Genomic DNA, 17,969 nt, shown 5'->3' with positions numbered 1-17,969 from the left:
GGGTTCACTATTGGCGGGGGGCTATGGGGCAGGAGCTGGGGGTTCACTATTGGCGGGGGGGCTATGGGGCAGGAGCTGGGGGTTGGGGGTGGCGGGGGGGCTATGGGGCAGGAGCTGGGGGTTCACTATTGGCGGGGGGGCTATGGGGCAGGAGCTGGGGGTTGGGGGGGGCGGGGGTTGGGGGGTTCACTATTGGCGGGGGGCTATGGGGCAGGAGCTGGGGGTTGGGGGTTCACTATTGGCGGGGGGCTATGGGGCAGGAGCTGGGGGTTGGCGGGGGGGGGGGGCGGGGGTTGGGGGGTTCACTATTGGCGGGGGGCTATGGGGCAGGAGCTGGGGGTTCACTATTGGCGGGGGGCTATGGGGCAGGAGCTGGGGGTTCACTATTGGCGGGGGGGGGGGGGGTTGGGGGTTCACTATTGGCGGGGGGCTATGGGGCAGGAGCTGGGGGTTCACTATTGGCGGGGGGCTATGGGGGGGGGCAGGGGGGGGTTGGGGGGTTCACTATTGGCGGGGGGCTATGGGGCAGGAGCTGGGGGGGGGGGCTATGGGGCAGGAGCTGGGGGTTCACTATTGGCGGGGGGCTATGGGGCAGGAGCTGGGGGTTCACTATTGGCGGGGGGGCTATGGGGCAGGAGCTGGGGGTTCACTATTGGCGGGGGCTGTGGGGCAGGAGCTGGGGGTTCACTATTGGCGGGGGGCTATGGGGCAGGAGCTGGGGGTTGGGGGCGGGAGAAGAGGGGGAGGGGCCAGGCGGGCTGGGGGGGGGGCGCGGGGCAGGAGGGAGGGAGGGGGAGGGGCTAAGGGGAAGATGGGGAGGGGTGGGGGGCGGCGGAAGGGGGAGGGGCCGGGCGGGCTGGGGAGGGGGGGGATGCTGGAGGCGCAGGCGCGGCGCTGATTGGCTGCCCGGGATGCCCGTCACGCGCCCCCCCCACTTCCGGCCGGGGGGTGCAGCATCCCGGCCGCAGCATCAGCCGCCGCCGCGCCATGGCCCGGCCCCGCCGCCGGGGGGGGTAGCGCCGCAGCCAGGTGCGGGGGGGGGGGGTCGCTATTGGCGGGGGAGCAGGAGGCGGGGGGCTGGGCCGGGTTTGGGGGTGCTCCCTGCTGGAGGGGGGCTGGGGGCTCACTGCTGGCGGGGGGGGGGGTTGTGGGGCTGGAGGGGTCTGGGGGGGGCACGGGGCTCACTGCCTGACATGCCCCCGGGGGGAGGGAGGTGCCCAGCAGGGCCTGGCGGGGGGTTCACCGTCACCCCCCCATCCCTGCTCCCCCCTTCATCACTTCCCCTTCCTGGATCAGCTGGTCCTGCCCCACACCCCAGCCTGAGGCCAGTCTTGGGGGGCCAGGGCCCCAGAGCTCCCTGTCTCCGGGGTGCAGGGAGAGGGGCTGGCTCGCCTGTGTGTGCTGCAGGGTCACAGTTTGGGGGGGCAGCGTGTGGTGGGCTTGAAGTCGCAGGCCCTGGGGGGTCGGGGGCACAAGCCGAGATGGTCTTTGTGTGTGTGAGACAGGCAGCCGCCCGTGGCGTGTGCATTCCCCCTGCAGCATGGGCAGGGGCCGTGTGTGGTACAGGCGGTGTGATGCACACCCCGAGTTGCACCCTGCAGGCCGGCAGTGTTACACCGGGCCCCTCGTGTGTGCAGCAGCCCCCACGTGTCCCCCGTGCAGAGCGTGTCGCACGCCGGGCGTGCAAATCTCTCCTGGATCCGGTGCCGTCTGTTGGGCTGTACCATGCCCCCGGCCCCGCTTCTCCCCAGCTGGGGGTGCGTCAGGCGAGGCCCGGCCCACTTAGCTTCCTTCCTCTCCAGCTCTCACCTCCTGGCCGGAGGTTCCCACCCTGCGCCGGTGGCGTGGGTCCCGCGCCCTTCCCGGGCGGTGCACCGGAGGAGCAGACTGGTGGGCCCCCAACTCCGGTTCCTGGAGTCAGGGGCTTGCAGGAGGAGCCGCTTGTAGGGCCCGGGTGCGGCTTGGGGTCGCGCCTGACACGGCCTCCTTGCAGCCCCCGTTGCAGAGATCTGGAGCTACCCCCGGTTTTCACTGGCATCCGCCTGTCCTACAGCCATGGGCAGGGGAACCCACAGGCCTTTGCCTTCCTTGTGCCAAGCTGGGGGAGGGGGTTCCAGCCAGGCCCCGCCCCTGGTGTCACCTCTCCGGGACTGAACAGTCGGACCCCCACAACCCTGCGGAAATTCCCCGCCGACAGCTGTGTGCACCCGGCAGAGAGGTGTGCTCGAGGCATGTGTGCGGGGGGTTGTGTATGGTCGGTTGTGCACTATACACACCCTGCCTTTGGGCGAGGACTCCGAGTGTATTTCTGTGCAGCGTGTGTTTCCTTTACACTGTGTGTGTGTGAGACATGGTGTGGAGACAGCACGTATCCAGGCAGGCCACGCACTGTACCCAGGGCACCTCCTGTCACTACGCCGTGTCTCTCTCTCTCACACACGCTGCAGACGGTGTGTGTGTACAGACAGTGTTTGGGATGGGTGTGCGTACACGTGGCACCAGGTTGCACGCCCCATGTGAAGAGAGCGAATGTCGCATGCCCGGCGGGTGTGTGCCTGGCAGGGTGGGAGGCACTCAGTCACACGCCTCGCAGGTGTGCGACGAGCAGGATGTAACCCACGCACGGTGTGAGGCGCTGTGTGCTGGGGCTCCCGTTGACAGGTGCACAGGGTATGGGTGCAAGACACGTGGCGGGGATGGCTCTGGGCGTGCATATGGGGCAGCTGGCGGGGGGAGCCAATGGGGCTGGAGAAGCTTCCCCTGCCCCAGAGCATCAGGGGCTGGCGGAGGGGGAGCTGCTGGGTGCCAGCTCCGTTGGCAGCCGCGGGGTGTGTGTGTGGCTGTGCCGTGTGTGCACGGTCCGGTGTGCACGGTCCTTGTGAACATGCTGCCGGCGAGCGCCTTGCACGGGAAACAGGCCCTGCACCGGCAGCAATGGCCCGGGGGTGCGGTTCCCTCGGCACGATTGTGCACGGACGCTGCGGTCGTGCTCTGGGTGAGCTGTCTGCCTCCTGGACAGATGTGTGTACCGTGCACACGGGCACAGTGCGGGCATAGGCCGGGTGTGTCCAGAGTTACGCTCCCTGGGAGTATATCCTAGCTGAGCCCTGCGTGTGTATATTGCACAACCAGTGTGTGCGCATAGTGCAAGTGAGCCGTGTGTGTATATTGCACAACCAGTGTGTGCGCATAGTGCAGGTGTGCCGTGTGTGTATATTGCACAACCAGTGTGTGCGCATAGTGCAAGTGAGCCGTGTGTGTATATTGCACAACCAGTGTGTGCGCATAGTGCAGGTGAGCTGTGCACGTGTCATTGCAAATGCAGTGCGTGCATAGTGCAGGCGTGTTGTTGCACAGCCAGTGTGTGCATAGTGCAGGCGAGCTGTGTGCGTGTCGTTGCACAACCAGTGTGCTTGTATGCTGCAGATGAGCTCTGTATGTGTTGTTGCACAACGAATGTGCATGCGTAGTGCAGCTGAGCTGTGTGTGCTGATGCACAGCCATGCACGTGCACACACAAGACCCTGCCTGTGTGAATGTCTGATTTTCGCTCTCGTGCGTAGGGCGCCCGTGTGCCCGTTCTGCACTCAGCCCCTGTGGAAGCCCTGGGGGGACCCCTTTGTGCCGGTGCGGTCTCTCCAGCCCCCTTCCTCTGGGGCGGCCCGAGCCGCGCCTCTGTGGGTGCTGTCTGCTTCCCCCACGGGGCGGGGGAAACTGAGTCACGCCGTGGCATAGTGCTGCAGAGCGTTCCCGCCGTGTCACCTCGCCCTGCAGGCGGCGTGCGTTCGGCCCGGGGTGTGCGCGCCCCTCGTGCGTCGCCCGGTCGCTGTCCCGGGGGTGGTTCCGGAGAGTCCCCGCTGGGCCCTTCGCTGGGCTCGGGGGGGGCAGCGAACCCGTATTGCTGCAGCGTCGGCCGGTGTGTCTGCAGGCCCCGGCCCCGGCCGGCCGGCAGTGACGGGCGTCTCCCCCACGCAGAGCCATGGAGCTGTTGCTGGCCCAGGGGGCGCTGGCCCTGCTGCTGCTGGCCCTGGCGCTGCTGTACGAGTGCAGCGCCTCCTTCCGCTACTTCTGCAAGATGGGCTTCTACAACGGCTGGATCCTGACGCTGGCCGTGCTGGCCATCCCGCTCTGCGCCCTGCGGGGCCGCAACGTGGAGAACATGCGGTGAGCCGGGGCGGCCCTCGCGGGGGGCGGGGCCGGGCCGGGGGGAGGGGCCGAGGGGGGGCTGCTGCCGCTCCGGCTCCGCCCCCCCCAACGCCATCTCTGCCCCCCGCCCAGGATCCTCCGGTTCATGCTGCACCACGTGAAGTACCTGTACGGGATCCGCATCGACGTGCGCGGGCTGGAGAACTTCGAGCTGGCCGAGCCCTACGTGGTCGTGTCCAACCACCAGAGCTCCCTCGACCTGCTGGGTGCGCCGGGCGGGGCCCTGGGGATGTGGGCGGGGCGGGGTCAGCGCTGTGGGGAGGGGGGCGGGGCTACTGGCAGAGTTGGGGGGTGGGGCTGGATGCAGAGTGAGTGGGCAGGGCTAGTGGGGTGGGGCTGGCTATAAAGTTGGGGGGCAGAGGCTGGCTGCAGTGTTGGTGGGTGGGGCAGAGCTGGCTGCAGGCTGCCTGGGGTAGGGCTGGAGTGGGTGGGGCTGGCAGGGCGGGGCTGGCTGCAGTGTTGGTGGGTGGGGCAGGGCTGGCTGCAGGCTGCGTGGGGTAGGGCTGGAGTGGGTGGGGCTGGCAGGCCGGGGCCGCCCGCCGCTAACGCCCGCCCGCCCGCAGGGATGATGGAGGTCCTGCCGAACCGCTGCGTGCCCATCGCCAAGAAGGAGCTGATGTACATGGGCACCGTGGGGCTGGCCTGCTGGCTCGGCGGCATCATCTTCATCAACCGCAAGAAGACGGACGACGCCATCGGGGTGATGTCCGAGACGGCCCAGACCATGCTGCGGGACAACGTAGGGCCGGGGGGCCCAGAGGCCTGGGTGTCGGGGGAGGGGGCCCCGCGTTTGGGGTGTGGGTGCCTGGGGGTCCGTGTGTGGAGGGTGGGGCGGCGGGGTGCCATGGGATACGGGGGAGCCCCCGGGCCCTGCCTCCGGGCCCTGCCCCCATCCGCAGCCGGGCGTGACTCCGAGCCGGCCGGTAGAGCAGCAGGGTTGTTGGGGCGCAGGGACACAGTGCAGCACAGGACTGGTTCCTCTCGGGGAACAGGGGTCCCAGCCCTTCCCCCCCCTTCCTGCTCCCAGCCCCTTCGCTCATCCTGACCCTTCCCCCCGGCCCTACCCCCCCCTTCCTGCTCCCAGCCCCTTCGCTCATCCTGACCCTTCCCCCCGGCCCTTCCCCCCCCTTCCTGCTCCCAGCCCCTTCGCTCATCCTGACCCTTCCCCCCGGCCCTACGCCCAGCCTGGTGCAGCCCCACTGGCCCTGTCCCCCCCTTCCCGGGCGCGGGGTGTTATCTGCCCTCCCCTGACCCTCAGGATGGAGAAGCTGCACATCCCTCCCTAGTGAGTCCTGCCCGGCCTCCCCCGCCTCGTCCAGACAGCGCTGCCGGGCCCGGGGAAACTGAGGCACACACAGCGTCACTGCCAAACAGCACAGGGCAGCCGAATCCCCCCCCCCCTCCCCGGGCAAACAGCACGACTCCAGAGGCAAACACAATCGGCCCCGTCCCCCTGTGGCCCCTCTCTCCCCTCCCAGACCCCGCCGAGCGGGGTCACTCCGCCAGGGGCCTGGGGAAGCTCCGGCCCCGCTCTGGGGTCAGGCGGCGGCCGTGACGTGGGCGCTCCCCTTAGTACAGACCCACCCCGACAGCGTCCTGCTGGAGCCGGCTCCGTCTCAGCAGCGCGGCCTCGGCCCCGTTGTCTGGTGCAGCCGGGTCGGGGGCGCTGGGTTACCCCGGAAATGCCTCCCAAATGGGTACGCACACCTGGTGGGACGGCTCCCCCCGCGCCCCTCTCACTTGGCTGCTGGCCACTTGTGGTTCTGCACGGGGACGACACCCGTCCCCTGGGCCCCAGTGGCACCGGCGCGGGCCCGTGCGCTGTGGTCAGACCAGCCCTTCCGCTTCCCTCGGGCCCTGGCCGGGCCCATGAGCCCAGCGAGCCTTTCCCGGAAAGCCAGGATGTCCTCCGCCCCCGACGCTGCATCCGGGGGGGTCTCCCCTTCCCATAACGCTCTCAGCAAGCCCGGGGCCCCTCCCTTCTGCAGCCCGGCTCGGTCCCGGAGAGCCTGGCAGACCCTTGGGGAGCCTCCCCCTGTGCAGACAGCAGGGGGGCAGGGACTCGTCCCAGTCCTGCGGGTGCCGGAGCATAAAGGCCTCCAGCATCTGCTTCAGGGTCCCCGGGAACCTCCCACCAGCCCGCTGGGCCGGGCACCCTACGCTGGGGTCCAGGTGAGCCGGGCCCCGTGCGTCTCCCACAGGCACCGGAGCGGGGCCGACATGAAGCGGGGCCCCTGGTCCGTGAGGACTCCTGGGGGAACCCCCCTGCTGAACAGGGCCAGCAGCGTCTGCCACCGGGTCTGCTCGCTAGAGGGCAGAGCCACGGCCCCGGGGCGGGGGGGAGCCAAGCTCACGGCTCCCAGGCTGGATTTGTTCCCCGTTGGGTCGCCTGGCCAAGGGGCCCCACTAGAGCCAGCGCCCCCCTCTGGAAAGGCTCCTCTAGGATGGGCAGGCCCCCCAGGCAGCTTGCCCCCCGTCTTGGGCCCCCCCGGCTGTTGTCGCAGGCCCGGCAGTACCACCGCACGGCGCAAAGATCCCCGGCCGGGAGAAGTGTTGGAGCAGCTCAGCCGGGTCCCCCGGTGCCCCGCGAATGGGCCGTCGTGGGCCAGGCACAGCAGCTTGTGGCGATACTTTTGGGGAACCAGCAGCTGCCGCTGGACCCCCCATGACCCTCCCTTCCTTAGGGGAAGCCATTCCCAGTACAGGGATCCCCCCCCCCCCCAGGAATCTCTCCCGGCCGCCTCCCCCAGGGGCTGAGCTGCGCTGAGGCCAATCTGGTCCCTCGGCCTCTGCGAGGAGGGGTCTGCCTGCACCTCCGCCTGGAATTCAGCCGCTGGGGCAGGGCCAGGGACCTGTTCCTGTTCCCCTCCCCTGCCTGGGTTCAGGGTCCCACCCTGCTGAGCTCAGCCCCCTGGGGCCCCTTGTCTGCTGGGACTGGGCCCTGCGCCCTCTGCAGGGGCCTCTCCCCAGGGTCAGGGCTGAGGGCCCCTCGCCGGATCTGGCTACGGACAGCGACCAGGGCATTGTGGGGTCCTTCAGGCCAATCATCTGGGTCCCGGCCCATCAGCACCCCAGCAGGCAGGTGCCAGTGCACCCCCACTTCCTTGGGACCCCCCCGTAGGCCCCCATTTCAGATGCACCTGGGCCACAGAGAGAGATCTGGGAGTCACTGTGGATGTCTCTGAAAACAGGGCTAGAGAGTCAGCCGGAGAATCTCTTATTGCCTCTCTGTAAACCCCTGGGGCGCCCCCGGCTGGAGTCCTGCGCGCAGGCGTGGGCGCCTCATCTCAGAAAAGCTCTCTTGGCCTTGGAAAAGGGTCCGAAAAGGGCAACAGAAATGATTCAGGGCTTGGGACGGGTCCCATGTGAGGAGAGATGAAAAGGACGGGGACTTGGCAGCTTAGGAAAGCGCAGACGCAGGGGGGCTAGGATCCAGGTCTGTAAAATCACGACGGGTGGGGAGAAAGCGAAAGAGGAAAAGTTATTTACTTGAGGTCACCCAATTAATGAAAAAGCAGCAGGTTTAAAACAAACCAAAGGCCGTTTTTCACTCAGCGCACCGTCAACCTGTGGAACTCCTCGCCAGAGGATGCGGCTGTCCACAGGTCGTGCCCCACACGCGGCCCATCTGTCCCTGGGCAGGATCCCCCTCTCCAGTGCGGCAGCCCCTTCTCAGGGAGTGAGACGGCCCTTTCTCAGGGGGCCACTCCAGTGCGGCGACCCTCTCCTGGGGGCCCACTTTCACCTGGGGGGGGGTCTGCCCGTCCGCCTCCGGGATGGGGCCTCCAGCCGCCAGCCTCTGCCGTGAGCTGCCGGCCTCCGCCGTGACCCCTCCCTCTGGACCCCCGAGGCCTCCACTCCCAGAGGGAATAGCGCCTCCCTGTTCCCCAGCCCAGCACGACTCCCAGCCAGCGCCCAGCAGGAGGGTTATGGAGCGTTGAACACAACGGATCCCTCCGGCCAGTCGGCCTCGGCCCCGGCCCCACGTCAGCCTCCCCGCAGCCGGCTGAGTCCTGCCTGCTCTGCCCTCAGTCCCCAAAACAGCCCCCGTCTCCCAGTAGAGCCCCCAACACTCCCAGCAACAGCCCCTCCCTGGCCTGTGTCCACTCCCCAGGAAAGGGGGTCGCCTGGGCCCCTCTTCTCTGCCCCCCTCCCCAGCCAATGTTCCTCCCTTGCTGGAACCCGCTGGGCCAGTCACTGGGGTCTCTCTCTGCAGCCCCTTGTCTGGCGTCTGGTCGGAGCCGGCCACGTCCTCTGAGCGGGGCCGGGGGCACCAGACACCGGGCTACGATTCTGGGCTGTTCCCTGAAACAACAAACACCCCCCTTGTCACATTGAACCAGTCACATCCGGGCTCTGAGCCCCCCTGCACGCAGCCCCCCGAACCCCCAAATCTCCCTCCCCTTGTCACATTGAACCAGTCACATCCGGGCTCTGAGTGCCCCTCTGCACGCAGCCCCCCCACCCCCAAAACGCCCTCCCCCTTGTCACATTCACCAGTAACACCCGGGCACTGAGCGCCCCTCTGCATGCAGCTCCCCGAACCCCCAAATCTCCATCCCCCTTGTCACATTGAACCAATCACATCCGGGCACTGAGCGCCCCTCTGCATGCAGCCCCCCGAACCCCCAAATCTCCATCCCCCTTGTCACATTAACCAGTAACACCCGGGCACTGAGCGCCCCTCTGCATGCAGCCCCCCTGAACCCCCAAAACTCCCTCCCCTTCTCACACTGAACACTGAGCACCCGTCTTTACAATAGTAAAGAATAAAATAAAATTGTGACGCATGTAGAAGAACGTAATTTGTTGGACAAAAGTCAACATGGTTTCTGTAAAGGGAAATCCTGTCTTACTGATCTGTTAGAGTTCTTTGAAGAGGTTAACAAACATGCGGCCAAGGGGGATCCAGTAGATATAGTATACTTGGATTTTCAGAAAGCCTTTGACAAGGTTCCTCACCAAAGGCTCTTGTGTAAATTCCATGGCCGTGGGATAAGAGGGAAGGTCCTTTCATGGATTGCGAACTGGTTAAAAGACAGGAAACAAAGGGTAGGAATAAATGGTAAATTTTCAGATTGGAGAGGGGTAACTAGTGGTGTCCCCCACGGGTCAGTCCTGGGACCAATCCTGTTCAACTTATTCATAAATGATCTGGAGAAAGGGGTAAGCAGTGAGGTGGGAAAGTTTGCGGATGATACAAAACTGTTCAGGATAGTCAAGACAGAAGCAGACTGTGAGGGACTCCAAGAAGATCTCACCAAACTGAGTGATTGGGCAACAAAATGGCAAATGAAATTTAATGTGGATACGTGTAAAGTAATGCACATCGGGAAAAATAACCCCAACTATACGTACAGTATGATGGGGGCTAATTTGGCTATGACAAATCAGGAAAGATCTTGGAGTTATCGTGGACAGTTCTCTGAAAACTTCCACACAGTTTGTAGCGGCGGTCAAAAAGGCAAATAGGATGCTGGGAATTATTAGGAAAGGGATAGAAAATAAGACCCAGAATATCTTACTGCCCCTGTATAAAACTATGGGACGCCCACATCTGGAATACTGTGTACAGATGTGGTCTCCTCACCTCAAAAAAGATATTTTGGCCTTGGAAAGGGTTCAGAAAAGGGCAACTAAAATGATTAGGGGTTTGGAACGGGTCCCATATGAGGAGAGGTTAAAGCGACTGGGACTTTTCAGTTTAGAAAAGAGGAGCCTGAGGGGGGATATGATAGAGGTCTATAAAATCATGAGTGGTGTGGAGAGGGCTGATAAAGAAAAGTTATTTATTAGTTCCCATAATAGAAGAACTAGAGGACACCAAATGAAATTAATGGGTAGCAGGTTTAAAACTAATAAAAGAAAGTTCTTCTTCACACAGCGTGTTGTCAACCTGTGGAACTCCTTGCCAGAGGAGGCTGTGAAGGCTAGGACTGTAATAGTTTAAAGAGAAGCTGGATAATTTCATGGAGGTTAGGTCCATAACAGGCTGTTAGCCAGGGGATAAAATGGTGTCCTTGGCCTCTGTCTGTCAGAGGCTGGAGAGGGATGGCAGGAGACAAATCGCTTGATCATTGTCTTCGGTCCACCCTCTCTGGGGCACCTGGTGCTGGCCACTGTCGGCAGACAGGATACTGGGCTAGATGGACCTTTGGTCTGACCCAGTACGGCCGTTCTTATGTTTGCATGCAGCCCCCCAAATCCCCAAAACTCCCCCCCCGTCACATTAACCAGTCACATCCAGGCACTGAGCGCCCCCCTGAACCTCCAAACTCCCCCCGTGCCACAGCTGTGAAGAGCAGGACTTGAACAGGGGTCACTAAAGAGCTGGATAGATCCATGGAGGAGGGGTCCATCGATGGCCAGTAGCCAGGCTGGGCAGGGCTGGGGTCCCTGGCCTGTGTGTGTCAGAGGCTGGCAATGGGCGACAGGGGAGGGCTCCCTGTTCTGTTCCCTCCCTCTGGGGCACTGGGCGCTGTGGGCCGACAGGCCACGGGGCTGGACGGGCCTTTGCTCTGGCACAGCCTCCCCGTCCTTATGTCCCGTCTCTGCCCCTCAGGGTCAGCTGGGTGCTGGGCACCATGTGGTCTGGGGCCGCTAGCTCGGGCCAGCGTCCCCTCCGCCCCCATGTCCCAGAAACCCGTCACCTCCCTGCCACCCACCTCCAGGGTCCCGGGGCTCTCGCTCCGCAGGGGGCCCTGCCCCACCCGGTGCGTCAGGGCCCCCGATCCCGCACTGAGGCTCCGCCGGGCCGTGGAGTGGAGGGGGTTTCTGGAGTGTCCGGGTTCAGCCCGGCGGAGGCGTGCTGTGGGGATAAGGGGGGAGGGCCCTGGGGTGGGGTGCCTGGGCCCCAGACTCCCAGCACTCCGCTTAGTCCGCTCCCTTCATGGTTCCCAGCTAAAACGGACTCTTCCCCAAGCCACACCCTTCCTTTGTTTTAACACCCCCCCAATCAGCTGGGCCTTGGTTGCTTTCCCCACAGGCCGGCCCCTCTCCCTGCACCGCCCCACAGGAACCCCTCAGTGCGCCACCACCCCCACCAGGGCTAGGCCGTAGCCCCCTCCGCCTTCTGGGACCACGGTCCGCGGAGAGACACCCCTTCTCAGAGACCCCACTTAGGTTAGACCCCCTGGCCCCTCTGTTTCCTGGACCCACTTCTCACGGCCTCCAGCGCCCGGCTCTTGCAAGCTCCCTTCCTTCTTCTGCGCCCCCTCCCTGCTGGATGCTCCCTCCACTGGGTCCAGCGCATCCCACCGCTGCCACCACCGCGTGGGAGGGCCCCAACCCCGCACCCCCATTCGTGACTCTCCCCGGCCGGTCGAGGGGAAGGTGGATCGGTTCTCAGGGACACAGCGCAGCGCAGGATCGACAGCACAGACACGGAGGGCAGAGCCTTAGTCCTCTCTGGGAGAAGGGGTCCTGGGCCCCTCCCCCTTCTGTTCCCAGCCCCTTCTCTCATCCTCACCCCGCCGAAACCAACCCTACCCCCAGCCTGGGGCAGCCCCCCCTTCCCGGGCCGAGGGTGTTATCTGCCCTCTCTAGCCCTCAGGATGGAAAGGCTTCACGTTCCTCCCCAGGGAGTCCTGCCCGGCCTGCCCCACCTCCACCAGACAGTGCTGCAGGGCCCGGGGAAACTGAGGCACGAACACACACAGTCACTGCCAAACCCCACAGGGCAAACTGAGCGAATCCAGAGGCAAACAATTCGGACCGTCCCCGCTACATCACATGGGGCCTCTTGGGGTGGGTGTCCAGGGGCTCCGTGGGGGGGACCATGTGTGGAGGGGGGGCGCTGGGGTCTCCGTCGGGGGGTCCATGTGGGGAGGGTGGGGCGCTGGGGTCTCCGTCGGGGGGGTCCATGTGGGGAGGGTGGGGCGCTGGGGTCTCCGTCGGGGGGGTCCATGTGGGGAGGGTGGGGCGCTGGGGTCTCCGTTGGGGGGTCCATGTGGGGAGGGTGGGGCGCTGGGGTCTCCGTGGGGGGGTCCATGTGTGGAGGGGGGCGCTGGGGTCTCCGTTGGGGGGTCCATGTGGGGAGGGGGGCGCTGGGGTCTCCGTTGGGGGGTCCATGTGGGGAGGGGGGCGCTGGGGTCTCCGTGGGGGGGTCCATGTGTGGAGGGGGGCGCTGGGGTCTCCGTGGGGGGGTCCATGTGTGAAGGGGGGCGCTGGGGTCTCCGTGGGGGGGTCCATGTGGGGAGGGTGGGGCGCTGGGGTCTCCGTCGGGGGTCCATGTGTGAAGGGGGGGCGCTGGGGTCTCCGTGGGGGGGTCCATGTGTGGAGGGGGGGCGCTGGGGTCTCCGTGGGGGGTCCATGTGTGGAGGGGGGCGCTGGGGTCTCCGTGGGGGGGTCCATGTGTGAAGGGGGGCGCTGGGGTCTCCGTGGGGGGTCCATGTGTGGAGGGGGGCTCCGGGGTCTCCGTGGGGGGTCCATGTGGGGAGGGTGGGGCGCTGGGGTCTCCGTGGGGGGGTCCATGTGTGAAGGGGGGCGCTGGGGTCTCCGTGGGGGGTCCATGTGGGGAGGGTGGGGCGCTGGGGTCTCCGTTGGGGGGTCCATGTGGGGAGGGGGGGCGCTGGGGTCTCCGTTGGGGGGTCCATGTGGGGAGGGTGGGGCGCTGGGGTCTCCGTTGGGGGGTCCATGTGGGGAGGGGGGCGCTGGGGTCTCCGTGGGGGGTCCATGTGGGGAGGGTGGGGCGCTGGGGTCTCCGTCGGGGGTCCATGTGTGAAGGGGGGGCGCTGGGGTCTCCGTGGGGGGTCCATGTGTGGAGGGGGGGCGCTGGGGTCTCCGTGGGGGGTCCATGTGTGGAGGGGGGGCGCTGGGGTCTCCGTTGGGGGGTCCATGTGGGGAGGGTGGGGCGCTGGGGTCTCCGTGGGGGGTCCATGTGTGGAGGGGGGGCGCTGGGGTCTCCGTGGGGGGGTTCATGTGGGGAGGGTGGGGCGCTGGGGTCTCCGTGGGGGGTCCATGTGTGGAGGGGGGGCGCTGGGGTCTCTGTGGGGGGTCCATGTGTGGAGGGGGGCGCTGGGGTCTCCGTCGGGGGTCCATGTGTGAAGGGGGGGGGGGCGCTGGGGTCTCCGTGGGGGGTCCATGTGTGGAGGGGGGGCGCTGGGGTCTCCGTGGGGGGGTCCATGTGTGGAGGGGGGGCGCTGGGGTCTCCGTTGGGGGGTCCATGTGGGGAGGGTGGGGCGCTGGGGTCTCCGTGGGGGGTCCATGTGTGGAGGGGGGGCGCTGGGGTCTCCGTGGGGGGGTCCATGTGGGGAGGGTGGGGCGCTGGGGTCTCCGTGGGGGGTCCATGTGTGGAGGGGGGGCGCTGGGGTCTCTGTGGGGGGGTCCATGTGGGGAGGGGGGGCGCTGGGGTCTCCGTGGGGGGGTCCATGTGTGGAGGGGGGGCGCTGGGGTCTCCGTCGGGGGTCCATGTGTGGAGGGGGGGCGCTGGGGTCTCCGTGGGGGGGTCCATGTGTGGGGGGGAGGGGGGGCGCTGGGGTCTCTGTGGGGGGTCCATGTGTGGAGGGGGGGCGCTGGGGTCTCTGTGGGGGGTCCATGTGTGGAGGGGGGGCGCTGGGGTCTCCGTGGGGGGTCCATGTGTGGAGGGGGGGCGCTGGGGTCTCCGTGGGGGGTCCATGTGGGGAGGAGGGGCGCTGGGGTCTCTGTGGGGGGTCCATGTGTGGAGGGGGGGCGCTGGGGTCTCCGTGGGGGGGTCCATGTGGGGGGGAGGAGGGGCGCTGGGGTCTCTGTGGGGGGTCCATGTGTGGAGGGGGGGCGCTGGGGTCTCCGTGGGGGGGACCATGTGGGGAGGGTGGGGCGCTGGGGTCTCCGTCGGGGGGTCCATGTGTGAAGGTGGGGCGCTGGGGTCTCCGTGGGGGGGTCCATGTGTGGAGGGGGGGCTCCGGGGTCTCCGTGGGGGGTCCGTGTGTGGAGGGGGGCTCCGGGGTCTCCCTGAGGCTGCGCCGGCCCCCCTCTCACCCCCCTCTCCGGCAGGTCCGGGTCTGGGTGTTCCCGGAAGGCACCAGGAATCACAACGGCTCCATGCTGCCCTTCAAGCGCGGGGCCTTCCACCTGGCAGTGCAAGCCCAGGTACGTCCCCTCGGGCCCCCGGCCGGGCGGCGCCAAGGCCACGGGCCGGCCACGGCCTTTCGCACGGCGCCTCGCACGCCCGACTCTGCGTGCGACGTCGTGGCCACGTGCCAGTGCCGGACAGGGGGTGGCAGAGCGTTGGGCAGAGGGTTCAGCCCCCACCTCTAACCCCCTCCTGCCCCCACCCCACAGGTGCCCGTGATCCCGATCGTCATGTCCTCGTACCGCGATTTCTACAGCAAGAAAGAGAGACGCTTCACAGCAGGTGAGCGCCCCCCGAGATGGGGGTGGGGGCGGGGCGGGCTGTGCGGGAGGGCCAGGGGTCCGGTGGAAGGGCCATGGGGGAGGGGCTGGGGGATTTGTTTGGGAGAGGAAAGGGGCTGGCAGTAGGAAGAGGTTGGGGTCCGGTAGGGAAAGGGGCTGTGGAGGGCTGGGCAGAGAGGGGGAGACCGGGAAGGGAGTGTGGGGGGGGCCGCAGGCGCGGAAGGGAGCCGTGGGGGCTGGGCAGAGAGGGGGAGACCGGGAAGGGAGTGTGGGGGGGGCCGCAGGCGGGGAAGGGAGCCGTGGGGGGCTGGGCAGAGAGGGGGAGACGGGGAAGGGAGCCGTGGGGGCTGGGCAGAGAGGGGGAGACCGGGAAGGGAGTGTGGGGGGGGCCGCAGGCGGGGAAGGGAGCCGTGGGGGGCTGGGCAGAGAGGGGGAGACGGGGAAGGGAGCCGTGGGGGGCTGGGCAGAGAGGGGGAGACGGGGAAGGGAGTGTGGGGGGGGGGGCCACAGGCGGGGAAGGGAGCCGTGGGGGGCTGGGCAGAGATGGGGAGACGGGGAAGGGAGCCGTGGGGGGCTGGGCAGAGAGGGGGAGACGGGGAAGGGAGCCGTGGGGGGCTGGGCAGAGAGGGGGAGACGGGGAAGGGAGCCGTGGGGGGCTGGGCAGAGAGGGGGAGACGGGGAAGGGAGCCGTGGGGGGCTGGGCAGAGAGGGGGAGACGGGGAAGGGAGCCGTGGGGGGCTGGGCAGAGAGGGGGAGGCGGGGAAGGGAGCCGTGGGGGGCTGGGCAGAGAGGGGGAGGCGGGGAAGGGAGCCGTGGGGGGCTGGGCAGAGAGGGGGAGACCGGGAAGGGAGCCGTGGGGGGCTGGGCAGAGAGGGGGAGACGGGGAAGGGAGCCGTGGGGGGCTGGGCAGAGAGGGGGAGACGGGGAAGGGAGCCGTGGGGGGCTGGGCAGAGAGGGGGAGACGGGGAAGGGAGCCGTGGGGGGCTGGGCAGAGAGGGGGAGACGGGGAAGGGAGCCGTGGGGGGCTGGGCAGAGAGGGGGAGACGGGGAAGGGAGCCGTGGGGGGCTGGGCAGAGAGGGGGAGGCGGGGCCGGGTGGCCGGGGAAGGGAAGTGCCGCCCCCCCGCTGACCGCCCCTCCCCCGCAGGGCGCTGCCTGGTCCAGGTGCTGGCGCCCATGCCCACGCGGGGGCTGGGCCCGGAGGAGGTGCCGGCGCTGACGGAGCGCGTGCGCCACGTCATGCTCGAGGCCTTCGACAGCCTCTCGGCAGAGCTGAGCCCCAGCCGGGAGCCCCCCGCCCCGCAGTGACCTCCTTGCCACCCAGACGGGGCGGAGCCAGCGCCGAGGGGCGGAGCCAGCGCCGGACACGCCTACCAGGCAGGGCAGTCATGGACCAGACCGACTAACCCAGCATTCCGACACTCCCCTCCCGGCTTAGGCACTTGGTACCTCCCGCTCCCCCCTTCCCCATCACCTTCTCCTGCCCTGTCAACATGGACTGAACCACTCCAGCCTCCCATGGGGGGGGAAAGGGGAAATTAAACCATGGACTGATCCACTCCAATTTCCTGGGGATGAAACAATGGACTGATCCACTCCAGCCTGAACCATGGACTGATCCATGCAAGTTTCCTGAGTGGGGGGGGGAGGATGAAACAATGGACCGGTCCACTCCAGCCTGCTGTGAGAAGAAGGAATAGAAACTGTGGACCAACCCATTCCTCCCTTTCATGCGGGGGGGGGGGTGAGGACTTGGGAAAAGGACCTAGTGGAATGTTCCACTTCAACCTTTGGGGGAGCAGAAAAGGAAGCCGCAGACCATTCCACTCCAACCTCCTGCTGGGGGGGCTGGGAGGAGAAACAATGGACTGTTCCACTCCAGTCTCCTGCTGGGGGAAGGAGCGAAGGAAGCCACGGACCGTTCCACTCCGACCTCCTACGGGGGGGCATAGAAGCAAGCCACAGACCGTTCCACTCCAACTTCGTGCAGGGGGAAGACTCTTTCACTGCTGCCCCACATGGCTGCTCCCCCAGCTGTGGGCTCCCGCGGGAAGGAGGCCACGCCAGGGACACGACGGACGGTGCCACGTTGGCAGGGGAGTGGACGCAGGAGGGACATGCCCCCCCCCTTTCAGTGGAAAGCTCTCCCAGCAAGGGATGGATGATTATCCCCCCGCCTGAATCTGGATGGATCCTGCCCAGGAAGGGGGTGTCGTGGCCCCGTGTCGCTGCCCCCAGAGGCGGAGATGCCGTGGGATAGATGGGGGGTTGGTGCTGTGAGCCCCTCAAGAGAAATTGGGGGGCCTAGATCCCCCCCGCCTGGGGCAGGAATTTTCGCCATGGGAGGGGGGATCAGAGGAAGGGAGGGGGGCAGGGCATGAGGGGCTAGCTGCGGGGTGGGAGGCTGCTGGGATGGCAGGGAGGGGAGGGGTGACAGGGAGGGGGAGGGGAAATGGGATGTTCATGGGGGGGCACATGGTTCATATTGTTTGGGAGGGAACTGGATGCTCTGGTTACCGATTGGCTGTCAGGACAGGCCACGCCCCCAGGAGGAGGGGGCCATGATATGTATTTATTGTTTCTTCGTCTGTAATGGGGGGAGAATTTGCCAGTTATTCCCTGGGCCTGCCCTGCCCCACGGCGGGGACTTGGGGTGAGGGGGGCCCCCAGCCCCCTAATGATCTCCCCTCGGTCCCCCCGAGTCTCCCCTCCTCCGGGACAGTGGGGTGGGTCAGGTCCCTGCGCCCCTGATCGTTCTGCTTTTAATAAACACTGTAGAACGTGGCTGCCCCATGGAGCCTCTCCCGGTCACTGGGGCGGGGTGGGACAGGATCTGGGCAGGGTGCTCCTCCCTCTGTCGCTGGGGGCGGGGTCTGGGTTGGGAGCTCCTCCCTCTGTCCCTGGTTCTGGAGCTCCTCCCTCTGTTGCTGGGGGCGGGGCCTGGAGCTCCTCTCTCTGTCGCTGGGGGCGGGGCCTGGGTTGGAAGCTCCTCCCTCTGGGGGGTGGGGCCGGGAGCTCCTCCCTCTGTCACTGGGGGCGGGGTCTGGGTTGGGAGCTCCTCCCTCTGTCGCTGGGGGCGGGGTCTGGGTTGGGAGCTCCTCCCTCTGTCGCTGGGGCCTGGAGCTCCTCCCTCTGTTGCTGGGGGCGGGGCCTGGGTTGGAAGCTCCTCCCTCTTGGGGGGTGGGGCCGGGAGCTCCTTCCTCTGTCACTGGGGGCGGGGTCTGGGTTGGGAGCTCCTCCCTCTGTCGCTGGGGGCGGGGCCTGGGTTGGGAGCTCCTCCCTCTGGGGGGTGGGGCCGGGAGCTCCTCCCTCTGTCACTGGGGCGGGGTCTGGGTTGGGAGCTCCTCTCTCTGTCGCTGGGGCCTGGAGCTCCTCACTCTGTCGCTGGGGACGGGGTCTGGAGCTCCTCCCTCTGTCGCTGGGGGCGGGGCC

At 67.1% G+C, this 17,969-nt stretch overlaps 1 protein-coding gene across 1 annotated transcript; it reads left to right on the top strand.

Moving 5' to 3' along the window:
* Positions 1 to 898: 898 nt before the first annotated feature.
* On the top strand, positions 899 to 17,321 carry AGPAT1 (1-acylglycerol-3-phosphate O-acyltransferase 1). Its single transcript, XM_089771612.1, has 7 exons — positions 899 to 1,029; positions 3,976 to 4,164; positions 4,279 to 4,412; positions 4,770 to 4,945; positions 14,179 to 14,274; positions 14,467 to 14,539; positions 15,685 to 17,321. The coding sequence occupies exons 2-7, from the start codon at positions 3,980 to 3,982 to the stop codon at positions 15,843 to 15,845; spliced, it is 825 nt and encodes a 274-aa protein (XP_089627738.1). The 5' UTR covers positions 899 to 1,029; positions 3,976 to 3,979; the 3' UTR covers positions 15,846 to 17,321.
* The last annotated feature ends 648 nt before the right edge of the window (positions 17,322 to 17,969 follow it).

The sequence above is a fragment of the Pelodiscus sinensis genome, chromosome 19, assembly GCF_052426305.1.
Source record: "Pelodiscus sinensis isolate ZL-2025 chromosome 19, ASM5242630v1, whole genome shotgun sequence".
Taxonomy (NCBI): domain Eukaryota; kingdom Metazoa; phylum Chordata; order Testudines; family Trionychidae; genus Pelodiscus; species Pelodiscus sinensis.
Note: the sequence above shows the minus strand (reverse complement) of the source record. Positions and strands in the feature narration are given on the sequence as shown.